Source organism: Culex quinquefasciatus, chromosome 1, assembly GCF_015732765.1.
Source record: "Culex quinquefasciatus strain JHB chromosome 1, VPISU_Cqui_1.0_pri_paternal, whole genome shotgun sequence".
Lineage (NCBI taxonomy): Eukaryota > Metazoa > Arthropoda > Insecta > Diptera > Culicidae > Culex > Culex quinquefasciatus.
In genome coordinates this window covers 121,351,236-121,364,419 of record NC_051861.1, presented here as the reverse complement: position 1 = coordinate 121,364,419, position 13,184 = coordinate 121,351,236, and the positions used below count along the sequence as shown (strand labels likewise).

The 13,184-nt window shown below is 33.3% G+C and overlaps 1 protein-coding gene across 1 annotated transcript in view; it reads right to left on the bottom strand.

Annotated features, from left to right (window-relative positions):
• Nucleotides 1-8,680: 8,680 nt before the first annotated feature.
• The window catches only part of LOC6051581 (neuronal acetylcholine receptor subunit alpha-7), a 388,913-nt gene continuing 384,409 nt past the window's right edge, over nt 8,681-13,184 (bottom strand). Inside the window, exons 11-12 of the mRNA XM_038249413.1 lie at nt 11,644-11,986; nt 8,681-11,578 (exon numbers count right to left, since the gene is read on the bottom strand). Of these exons, the coding sequence (XP_038105341.1) occupies nt 11,426-11,578; nt 11,644-11,986 (496 nt within the window). The 3' untranslated portion in view covers nt 8,681-11,425. The remainder of the gene's footprint in view (nt 11,579-11,643; nt 11,987-13,184) is intronic.

Here is a 13,184-nt window from a genome sequence, read left to right as displayed (position 1 = left end):
GAAGCCCGCTTGCATGCAATGCCACTAAAGATCCTGTAAGAAAAGAGTGGTTGGTCGAAAATTAAATTATTAATGGTTGCGCATGTTCTACAAGATATTGCGAATTTGTTGTTTTTTCATTAAGATAAGCTTCTGAATAGGGATTACATTTTGCATTTTTGATTTGACTGAAACATGTGTGAGATTTTTCGCAACGACTATTTAGTTCGTCAATGCAATTTTAAGAAAAAAAAAAAAACAAAAAACAACAAAAATTTTATAGATTTTGCATCAGGAACAACTTCCCACTACATGGAAAAACCAAAAAAAATGTGTAGCTCTTGTTGTTGAGAGAAAATTTTAAATTTTGATCTAAACTATTCAAAAATAAGTATAAATCAATCTGTATTTCACGTCAAATCATAGTAATTTTTTTATAATAATTCAGAAAGTTTTCAATTTTCATTGAAACCATGATAAAGTTTCAAAAAAATACGCTGAGAATTTTTGAGAATTTCTCCTTACAAATCAGTGAAAAAATAAAGAATAGCATAATCTTGTAGTATTTTTTACTGATCGCATTTTCCTTATGAAATAGTAGTTGATGCAACAAATTGCAAAAAGTCGATTTCTTCAGCACGAGTCGTACGTTTCAAGTTTCACAACGAGTTCCATACAACTTTTTTGCAATTCCGAAAAAACATTCTTTGAACAGAATTATAGGACAAATGTCCTTGCATTGAGTCAATGAATCCTAAAATCTTAAAAAAATGTTGAAAAGTATAATTTTTCCTAACAGGTGCTGAAAATTACAACTTTTCAGCACCCATTTCAGTGAAAAGGGTTACTATTCTATTCTGTTATTTTTAGTACAGAAAAGTAGGCTGTCTCGTCGTTCAAGAATGAGTAAATTTTAGTAAGACAAAAATATATATTATAAAAAATCCTCATGAAAATTAATTTTTATTATTTGTATCAGCTGTTGCGATTATTTTTTGTGCTCAAATCTTTTGCATACTTTACTAAAATGTAAAATTTATGGTTTTCACTTATTTAACGATAAAACGTAAGTAACACTAAAAAGAAAAAAAACCTTAGTTAAAAAAATCGGATTTTGGTCACATTTTGGGTTTATATAATAATTTTATATGGAAACCCAAAATATGACCAGAAATAGTTTTTTCGACACTTTAGCACAATTCTGAGGGCAAAATTACATGAAAAAACATATATTTGGACAGTTTTCCAATTTCGTTAGGGTGGTCCCATATGGTTTTCCCTTGAAAATTAGACTTATTCAAATGAAGATATCTCGAGTTTAAAGAAAAATACCCCTGAGAAAAAAAATTGGCTTTCGCCTTTTCGAGATATTTGAGTTTTAAATTTGCATCTTTTTTACATTAAAATGGCTGTAACTTTTGACCCTTATGTCCAAATTGACTTTAAAAAATTAAAATGTTTGTTTTTTAGAGCTCTAAAAGTGCCCCCAAAATCACTTTTCTCTAAAACTTAACCCTGAATTGCCACGTTCAAAAAACTGTTTTTTTAGGGTTTACTCAGATGCTTTCTATAAATTTGGTCGTAGAAGGCGTAGATTACGAGATAAAATTTTGGTGTCTTTGACAAAGTTGCTTGGATTGGCAAGATCAAAAACTTTCTAGAAGACAAAAAAAACCTAAAAAGTTAGATTTTCAAAATCACCCTAATCGTGAACCACCCTAACAAGACCATAACAGCAAGGCAAAAGTTGAAATTTTATAAAAAAAAATGATTTCATACATTTTTGCAAAGAAGATAATTTGATGAACTTTATACGATACGTTTCAAGTAGTTTGCCTTTAAATGGCACTTACGTCATATTATCAAATAAAAGAAAATAATAAATTTTGCATTTGCAGCATTAGTAAAAGGTTTATTTCATTCATTCATTCATTCATAAAAACACAAGAGGAAAAATTTTCAACAAAATTGCGCTAAGATTTTTTTTGTCAATTTTTTTTTCAAGGAATCTGGTATCCAGTTTTCTAAAAAGTGCAATTGTGTTCCTATTTGAAAACGCACTAAATTTGGTTTTTGTCAAAGTCACAACATCGGTCAATATAATCCTTTTCAAGAAACTGCTTTTTGAATATTTTCATAGCATAGCATAGCATAGCATAGCATTTTTTATGGACAGCTGCCAGAATAAAATGAAGTTTAAAAAAAACTGCTTTCTGATGAATATCAAGTAATAATCAAAATATGTCATTTTGTGATTTTGTGTCAAATTAACATCGCTGCGGAAAACTATAAAAAAATCATCGTTTTAAAATATTTTGTTCACAATATTGAGAATTTTGAAGGTTTTTAGTTAAAAATAATCTATTTTTTCTTTGCTACAATCCAATCAAAAATGGTAACATTTGATAGAAGCTAATGCCAAATTTAATAAGTTTTCGGGAGATTTTCTTTTTGTACTGAACACATCATCGATATAAAAACCAATGCAAACATAAAATTGCAAAAAAAATCCATGCCAAATTGTCATTTTATCAAACCATTTTTGTAAATTTTGGCTTAAAAAAAACGATTTTTTTCCAATTTCTACCTTTTTAAATGATTTTTATAGTTGTGGATCAAAAACGATAATATTATCGTTACCGTCCCAAAAACTAACCAAATTCCATATAGTTTAGGATTTTAGGTGTTTAAAATAGGGGTTTTCGAAGATTCAAGTGACAGACCCAAACTTTTAAATAATCATTTTTATTATTTTTTTAACAAATTCTTTACAACCATTCTTGAACATTTTTAAATGTAATGATTGAATTTTATTATCATAATTTTGAGTTTTTTTTTCTTCATCATTTTTTCTTCTTCTTTCTATTTCGTTTGCCGCATGTTCTTCTTCTCTACGCGCTTCGCTCCCAGTTCTAGTAACGGTTTTTCAATCTACGAGTTTCGTTTCTTAACCACTTTTTTTCGTCTAATCGTTCAATTTTCAATCATTTTTGCGTTCAAGTGTTTACTGCAAACCATATTTGAAGTCGATAATGACTGTACTCTTGCGGGTTTAAATTGTGTTTACTTTAGATATTTTTTAGTACGTTTTTTTTGCTTGCTTGATTTTTTTTTCTTTATTAGTCAAATTTACTTGAATTGATTATTTGAGTGTGTGTGTGTTTTTCCCCTCTCGCAACCTACAATTGATTTAAGTTAACTAACTCGTTCGTGTGGTTGTGTGTTAGTGTGTGTGTGAAATCATGTTGGCTGCCAAAAGTTTTGCGAGAAGAAAATCAAAACTGATTTCGTCTGCATGTTTAAAAATTGAACGATCGTAGTAGTGTGTGTGTGTGTGTGATTCTTCTTTTTTTTTAAAGGTTATTTTGTTTACTTTTTTCCTTTGTTTTTGTATAAAACGAGCTTTATGCCTAGTAAATACCTATAACAGTTTTATCTTCCCCTAGGTGGAATAAACAAGTTGCATTTTTCCGTGTTTTTGTTTTGTTAATTTTTATTTCAACGATTGAATTAATCTAAACTGCATGTTTCGCTAGTTTTTTTTTGTTTTGTTTAAATTTTTATTAAGTATTTCGCACTGTTTCGTAGGAAAAAGGATGAATAGCCTGCCTTTAATTGATATTGTCTAAAGTGTTGTTTACTTCATGTTTTTTTCTTCTTTATTTGAATAACTGCTTTAGTAAGAAAGTTTCCGCGTGTGTTTGGTGTATTTGCATGTGTGCGTGTGTATCCGGAAGCAACAAATGTGTGAGTGTGTTGGTGTGAGTGAAGTGTTGAAAGCAATTCCATTTGGCACCATCGACGAGTATAACAGTTTACGTGTGTGTGTGTATTGGTGTGGACGCATCGCAAATGAAAAGTGACGTTTAAACGATTTAAATGTGTGTGTGCGTGTGATAAAGCGCAAAGCCTGCTCAGATTAGAGTTCTACCGAAACGTGTTATTGTTTTTTTAAGTTAAGAGTGTGTGTGTGTGTGCAAATATTACTTGTTTATAGAAGTATAGTTTGTTTTTGTTCAACGATATAGTAAGTAGTTAGTGTTTCTGTTGTTTATTTGACTAGTACTGTTTTTGTTTGCTGCTTCACTGTGTGAGTGGTATTTGTTTGCGTTCTGTTTTTCTATGTAGTGGTGCTACCGTTTCCGTCTCGTTCTAGCAGAGGGAGCACAGTTTTGTCTGCGTGTTTGTGTGTTACTGTTACTCGAGTAAATGTATGCGGTTTAGCGTTTGGCGCTGCTTAAAGGCTAGAATGAGAGTGTGTAAGTGTGAGTCGCCTTAAAAACTCGCTAGTAATATCACCAGTATTGATTCGCAACGTGTACGCTGAGAGTGTGTCGGCCTGCTGCGATTGCCAAGCCGTCAGCTTTGTTTACATTTTTGTGTGTTAAACTTTTGTTTAGATATTCTTGCTTTACTCTTGTCTCGTTTCGTTTTAATTACAATTAAATTTGATAAAAATCACGATTCAACTATACAGGTCTAACAATGTGGTGATAAAATTGGAGAACTAATGTCGCTAATTGACGCGCAGAAGAACGAGTTTCTAAAAACAAAACCGAAACAACAAAAAAACGTAACAAAAACCGTTCATGCAACCGTTGTTCAACTTCCTAACCTGATAAAGCCATCTAATCGCGGTTTTCTTTTGCACTATGTTTCGAAAAGTTTAGCGTAATGTCGGTGTGTTAGTGAACGTACTGTCACTGCCGCCGCTCACTGTGTGTGTATTTGTGTGTTTGTTTATTTTTCTCAGGAAGACGATTTTCGTGTAATTGTGTTCGCTTGCTTGCGCTGCGCTGCTCACTACAAACGTAATAACGTGTTTTGTTAAACTAGTAATTAGTGGTAGTAGTTAGTAGTAGTAGTAAATAGTAGTTAGTAGTGTTCGTAGTAGTTGTAGTAGTAGTGGTAATATGCGCGTGTTTTTGTTTGTTTACCTTTTTTGTTTTGTTGATGACCTTTTCGATTTTAACCTAACCTAACCTAACAACAGCATTTGATGAGCTGGGTGGCTTACAAATGACTTGCGGAAAACGCAAATGGGCTTGAAACTGTCACTGTGTGAGTGTGTGTTGGGGGGAGAACTGTCAAAACATTGGTGTGTGTGTGTTACTGACAAGCGCGCAACGAAACAGACTCAAACTGAATGTTTTGTTTAAACTGTGCGAGCTTATTTGTGATCTATTGTTTTCTCGATGGAATTAAACGAATGTACCACAAATGTCTGTGTTTGTTTGCATTTGCTTACCTGCTCTCGCTGATTTGCTTGTATTTGTATAACAACGTGTTTGCTTCTCGTGTAGCGCTGTCTCGTTTTCGCTTTAGCCACTTTTTTGTTCACTATGAATTTAGTAAATATCATATTAGCCTAACCTTAGGTAAAAAAAACGTGAATTAGTGTCTTGTCGCTCGAAGTGTCACTAATCGCACCACGCTCTCGTACTCACTCTCTCTCTCTTTCACTCCAACTACCTCGTCTCTCTCTCTCTCTCGCACACTACTGCCTAACTGCTTTCACTAAATATCAGAATTATGAGTTAGTGTGTGTGTGATTATTAGCTCCAATGAAGGTTTTGATTCTCAACAGTAGTAGGCGGCGTCGTCGCCTACCATTTTTCACACCCCGGCTTAGTATGCGCGCGTGTGTGTGTGTATAAAAATAACACTTTGATTTTGTAGCTTTATTTACACGTCATTTTAGAGCGCGCGGGCGCGCGCTGACCTCGTTTAGCGTGTATTGTTTTGGTTATTCAACTGCGGCTGTGTTTATCTGTGTTGGTGCGCGCGAGCGTGCGCGCTCGCTGTCAGTTTGACGTACTCATAGGGCCTTCTGTGACGAGCGCGCGCACGCTCGTGCGCGCCTGTGTTAGTGAGTTCTTTATTATAAAGTTTATATTTTAATTTTCTTTTTGAATAACAACGGGTTTTTTTCCGCAATTTTCACCCCAACCACCACTTTTTTCTCTCTGTTTGGGTAATAAATACGAAAATACTTTTTATCACAGCATTTTTGTGTTTTCTCTCTTTTTCATCGAACAACGTGATGTTAGTTTTGTTTTTCAACTCACCTTTTTGCGTCACTTTCATGTATTTTTTTTTCTCTCTCTTTTTTTTCGTGCACTCTTCGCAGTATCGAATGGCAGTTATTGAACGTTTGAGTGTTTTCGAGTTTAGCGTGTGTATGTGTGACGTGACATGTATTTTGATACGTATTTCGCTTTGACATTTTTGCTCTGTTTTTGTATTGCATGGTGTTTTTTTTGGTTTGATGTCGTGTTTTTCTTTGTTTGCAGTGAGAAGCTATAGTTTCTCTGTCCTTTTTGGGGTTTGAACTGTTGTTTTTGATTTTTGGCAAAGGATTTTGAAATGCTGTTTGACTTGTTTTGTTGTATATTCTCAACAGGTAAGAACTAAATCAAAAGTATAAATCGTTTGTTTAATATTTTTAAAAGTAATTTTTCTAAAATCATAATTTCTTAATGTAAAGAAATGGTATATAGAAAGAAGTGTTAGTAAAAATTTTAATCTGTATTCAGACTTACTTGAAATATTCATAATTTTGTGTTACGCCCTAACGAAATATTTATAGTTCCAAGTTTGTTGAACATCACAGGATCATTAATTAATGTTCAATGTCATGAAAAATTACTCAAATTACATGAAAAATGCGTTGTAGCTTAATGTAACATTTTCAACGGACTTCATCTCTTTAAAATGTTATTTATTTTTTGAAAAAAAAAAAAAATCAAAAACAAAAAAAGTTTTGAATGGATTTTTTATTTGAAAATGTTTTTGTTTTAAAATTTCACGGTTTTCATAAAAACTTCTTTGTTCAAATTCAAATCTTGAATGGATTTTAGTACAACAAAATCAAGGAATAATAATTTATCAAATAAACGCAGAGAACATGTTTTTTTTTAATTTCAATAGTTTAAATAAAATTGAAGTAGCACAAAAAAACATCTTTAAATGAATTTTTCTTAGTGAAAAATATTTCATACACTGTGTATTTCAGCTAATATTTAAAAATTGTATAAATTCTTCTAAAAATCGTGTCGTTTGTCATTTTTTTAGCGGAGTATCCTGTAAAAAATTAGCAATATAATGCTCATATAATCTCGTATTTTTCAAAAACTTTTTTTTCAGTTTGTAATTATTATTTTTATGTTTATGAAGCCAAATTTTAAATCTTTAATGAATTTTGAGTAAAACAAAACTAAATGAATAAAATAAAATAAACGCAGAGAACCTCATGTTCCTCAAATTTCAAAAATGGTGATGATAAAAAAATAGCTTAATTTTTCTAAACTCAATAATAATAATAGATAAAAAAATAATAAACAAATTTCAAACATATTTATTGGATGCCACATGAAGCCAAATAAAAAATCTTGAACGAACTTCAAGTTAAAAAAAATTAAATGAACAAAAAAAAAATAAACGCAGAAAACCTCATTTTTCTAAAAAAAACAATAATTAATGCAGAGATTCGAAGGCTATGAGGTTTTTAATAAAAAAAATAATAATTAAGTTTTTAAAAAAAGTTTTTAATAAAAAAATTAAAATGAAGAAAAAATATTTAAAAAATATTTGTTGAATGCCAAATGAAGCCAACTTTAATATCATGAATGAATTCTTAGTAAAACAAAATTATTTGAATAAAAAAAAGAAGAGAACCTCACTTTTCTAAACTTCTTAATGAATAAAAAATTGCTAAAAAAATATATTATTTTAAAAATATTTTTGTGATTCCGAATGAAGTCGAATTTCAAAATTTCAATGAATTTTAAGTAAAACAACATATTATGAATGGAAAACAAATAAACGCACAGAATTATTTTTTAAACTTCAAATGTTTTAGTAAATAAAAAAACGCTTAAAATTTAGATTTTTTCATTAAATAAAAAAAATTGATATCATTTTTAACATGTTTTTTGCATGCCTAATGAAGCCAAATTTTAAATTTTGAATTTTTTCTAAGTATAACAAAAATGATTTTTATTCAGTTAAATTTTGCTTTATTTACAATTAATTCAAGATTTAAAATTTGGCATCATGAATGAATTTAACATGAAAAAATAAGTTTAAAATAATAAAAAAACTAATCTTAAATTTTTATTAAAAAATATTTTTTTTGTTTTTTTTTTCAACAAATGAACGCAGAGGACCTTATTTAAAAAAAAAATACAAAATAAAAAAAAATAGCTTAAAAATTTGATTTTTAATAAAAATTTTAGATAAAAAATAAATAGTTTTTTTTAAATTATTTTAAACATATTTTTTGCATGTTAAATGATGCCAAACTAAAAATCTTGAATCAATTCTAAATAAAACAAAATTAATTGAATAAAAATCAAATGAACGCAGAGAACAAAATCACTCTTTTTTTTGACTAAATAAAAAAAGCTTAAAAATTTTGATTTTTAGTAAAAATTGAAGACTAAATAAAAATGATTTAAGAAAATAGAAAACCAGAAAACCTCATTTTTTCAAAATTTCAAGAATGTTAATAAATAAAAAATAGCTTAAAAAATTTGATTTTCAATAACAAAATTACAATGAAAATAATAAAACAATAAAAAAACTATTTTATGGATACCAAATGAAGCCAAATTTAAAATCATTTATGAATTCATTTCATTTTTCTTTTTTTTTGATAATTAAAGAAGCAGCTTAAAAATGTATTATTTTAAAAATATTTGAAACGTATTTTTTTTAAATTAGTTATGGACATCAAAATTTTATTTATTTTTCAAATAATTTTTTTTTTCTAAAAATTTCAGTAATTTACTAAATTTGAGCATTTTTCGGCCAAAATTTATGAGCAGAAACTTGGAACAGAGATCACAAAAGACTCGGGGATCGTTAAAGTGGATAACTTTTCGTTTCTATATTTTTTTTCAAGGGGGCGTTACCCAAAACAGTGCTGTAAACTATCGACAGGAAAATAATGTCAAATATTGTAAATCATGTTTGAAAATTTGATTTTAAGTTTTATCTAATAATAAATTTACGGATTCATTGAAAAACAAAATGTGTTTTATTTTTCTCTGCCCTATTAGTTTCGTTTTGTTTGTAAACAATGTCAACATGTGGTTGCGTTACGTACAAATGTTTCACGACACGCCGCGCTGCTGTCACTACTCGCTACCATATATGACAGCTGTCAGGCGCTGACGTGACGCGTTAATTGCGCCAGCCGGTAGAGGGTTTTCTGTGGCGTCCTCCGATTACGTTATTTTGTCCATTTTTTGGGTATAGTTTTGCTTTTCACTGAACTAATTTTTTTTCTAGCTTTGATTTGTTTTTCTATAGTTTTAGAGTATAAAAAGTTGCTAAGATATAAAACTGTAATACGTTTGATTAACTAATGTGTGTGTTTTGTTTTTGTTTGTTTTCAATAAGTTTGATGCGACTTTTTCTTCTTTTTTTAAATTTTGGTTAGGATAGCGTAAGTTTTACGCTAAATTAAGTAACATTTCACCCGCCTCCAAAATCACTCAAAATTAGGTCGAACTCAAATTTACTCAAAACTGGGGTTTGAAAAAACTGTTATGATTTAGGTAAATTTCTCTACACGCACATCCAAAATGACTCAGATTTTCTCAAGACTTAGCCTACCTAGAAATGAGTATCTTGTCGCACGTGCATTTTGGGCCAAATTGAGTTAAGAACGACATTTTGTGCAGCTCGCAATGCCTCATCTTTTGACCTTCTCCGATCTCCAAAATTCGATTTCAATCCTGAGATATTAAAAAAACGGAAAAAAACTATGTGCATTGTTGTAACTTTTCACATGAAAGAAGGTTCAAACTTGTCGTGCCGTCTTGACTCACCCTGAAAATTGCTGTAAGTGCTACAACTGACCAAAGGAATTTCAGGTCAGAACGCGTTTGACACACGTACAAGCCCGACTACCGTAAACATTTGTAATTATAACTCGGGACTCCGGCAACCAAATTCAACCAAACTTCGGGACAGCGCACAGAATAGTCAACCAAACAAAACGTGTTTGTTTTTGTTTACATTGCGTGCTAAATTTTTTGGTTAATTCAAGCTCACTCATTAAAACTCGTTTGTTTATTCTCAAGCATTGTTAGGTACAAGCATTTTAGTGGTGCGGTTGTCAAATCGACGCCACTGTTTCTTTCGGAAAAGATCCTGCAGAACTTTCGCACTGTTTTGACGTTTGCTGAGGAAGCCGAAAGGTGAGGTTATGTCATTGCTTGCGTACGCCAATGGATGCTGCTTTGTTTATGTTTGCAAAACAAAAATAGCTTACTTTGCCTTAAATCTTTTTGATGTTTACTCATTTTTATAGGATTTTGAGTAAAATGTACCCAAAATTTGACAGTTGCTTCAAAACTTATTTTTCGAAGCGAGTTCGATCTCGACGAAATCTGAGCGATTTTGAAGCTTCGTGGTCGAACGAAATCAAAATAAAAGTGGCGAACGCTTGTGGGTCAGTGTTGCCAACCGAAAAGTTTAAGGTGAAACGGGATTATTTTGTGGGGATTAGTAGTGAGTTTAAAATTATTTACAGAACATGGTTTGTTTTTGTTTTTTTTTTTGCTAGAAGTGGGGATTAGACGATTGTTAAATGTGAGTGTGTGGTGTTTAATTTGTCTAATAAAATCTATCAGTTATGTACAATCAATCAATCACGCGAGTAAGCGTGTGTTTAGTTTTTGTTTGATTTTCTGTTCGTTTCACTGTAAATAGAAACCGGATGTAATTCAGTAATTTGCTACGACTTTTGTTTATAGTATACACTGTCTCGTAAGTCAACTCATCTAAAAAGGTAAAAATTCAACTTTTTTCACTACGTTTCGGTCGCCGTTCGCCGCTAGTTTTTTTGTTTACTTTCACGCTTCCCTTACTTATATAAAAAGGAAAAGTCTAAAAAAGTAGACGAGAAAATGTTTTTTTAGTATTTCTTCCGATGTCGTCGAGTGTAACGTGTAACTGTGTGTTAAAACCGTCTGTCTTTTGTATCTTTACCTGTCACTCTAGTTAGCCCTCCATTGCTGCGTGTTTGTTTACACTTTGCGCACGCGCGCGCGCCTCCTTTGTTTTCAAGATGGCGGCGCCGTCCTTACGCGTCGTTAATCAATTTAAAATTCTTTACGAAAATATGAACATATTTTCTTAACTTGTAATCAGTCACCGCGAGTAGTTGCGTGAGCGTCCCGTTGCCGAGCAGGACCAGGGCCAGTGCCAGGAGAAGGGCGAGGGTGGCCAGGGCCGCAACCAGCACGACCGTAACGGTGGCGAGCGTTCCGCCGAGCAGGATCCACGAGACGACGCCGACGTCACCCTGTGTTGCAGTCGCAGTTGTTGTTGTTGTTGTCGGAGCAGTAGTTGCGGAAAGGAGGGTTGTTGTTGTCGGTGTTGTTGCGGCGGAAGTGGAGGACGAGGAGGACGATGCTGCTGATGCCGATGGTTGTTATGAGAATATAAAATTGGGCGCCGAGAATAATACAGCCAGCGTCGCGATCAGCGTGAACAGGGTGAAGATGATAAGGCACAGCCGGTCGACCACCATCGCGGCAAACTTCCACTCCCGGGTCACCTCGCCGGACTCGTCCTCCTTGCGGAGCTGTCAAAAGGTAGAGAATAAGGTTAGAACTGTCACTTTGACAGGAAGGTTAACCGAAGTCTCACCGAGTCCGTGATGTACCGCAGCTCCTTCAGGATCAGCGCCAGTTCGTACTCGGCGGACGAGCTCAGGCAGGTGTGCGAGGAAACCGTCTCGTGCAGTCGTCCCCCGACGACCCCGCTGGCAGCACTGATCGTTCCCAGGCCGACGCCACCGCCGCCGCCACCACTGCGTCCGATGGTATCGGTTCCGCCGCCACCGCCAGGGCCGCCCGGGCCCATCGGACCATCGTCCCCACGGTACATTGTTCGGTAGTAGGTCGGATTGTGCGGCAGCGTGCTGCACCGGTGGTTGCACCGGAAGTCGTCGTCGATGTCCAGCACGTTCGCGAGCAGGGACTTGGAGGACCTGTTGGGGAGGGAAAAAATAAGTTTTTAGTTTGATTTTGATTAGATTGTTCTAAAATCACTCAGATTTTGACGAAACTTAATTTACTCAGAAATATGTTTTGAGCAAATTATCCAATCCGACCAAAACTGGTTAGCGTTGACATTAATTTCAATAATGTTTTTGCCAATATAAGAACACGTAATCGCTAGCCGAACACGAAATTAAATAAATCTGTAGGGTCTTCGTCTTTCAAAATAATGTAAAGAATAACCCGAAACAGACTGTTCCTTACTGAAGCGTGTACTTGGTTTTGACAGCGAATCAAAAGAGACGCGTGTTTATGTTTACGCTGTGGACAGTTGAGAGTGAACGTTTGGGCGTGGAAGTGTGAGTGTGATCAAGAGTGTGATTGAATTGTGCTGGAACCGGTTGGCGGAATCCGGAACAGGACACGCGCGGAAGCAGACATGAAGTCAGTGAGTTTGGTTGGGAGGGTAATGATCGGCAGCGATGTTGCTGCGTTCGGAACGTCGTTTCTCAAGGAGTCCCGGTTGAAAAAAAAAAAAAATAAAAAAAATAAAAAAATATGTTGATATGTTTAACACTCAAATTGTTTATTTGTCAATCTTTTGTTGGCTCAATGTCGTACCAAATTCCATTAATAGTCAGTCTAATGTTTGGTATTAAATTTGACACAGAGAATTTTTTTGTGGGTTGACAACAAATCCATCACTCTGCTTTGAGAGTTGTACACGCAGAAAAATGTTTTGAAGAATCAGCCTGTTTCAACAAAAAATTTGTTGAATATAATCAACGCCGATTTTGCATTGAAACAAACCTTGATTTTCTAAATTCCTTTAAAATATTTTGTTGTTTTGAAAAAGTTGTTTTGACGTTTAGCGTTGATTCAACAAAAATCTTGATTTTCAAATCAACAAAATGTTTTGTTGATTCAAATATGCCTTATTTTTCTGCGTGTAGTAGATTTTTGACTTGAAAGCTTTCTCAGTCACGACGTTCTAGCAGGATTCTAGCATAGTTCTTACAGAGCTGGATATTCCTACAGCATTCTAGCAGAAATTCTGACAGAATCAACTCTGTTAGAGTATTTCGCGACTGGGTTGTTTATTGAATAAACAATATTTACAAAAACTCCAATGATTTATAAATTTACGCTAAATTTCAGACATAGGTACGAAGATTACAAACAAAAAAA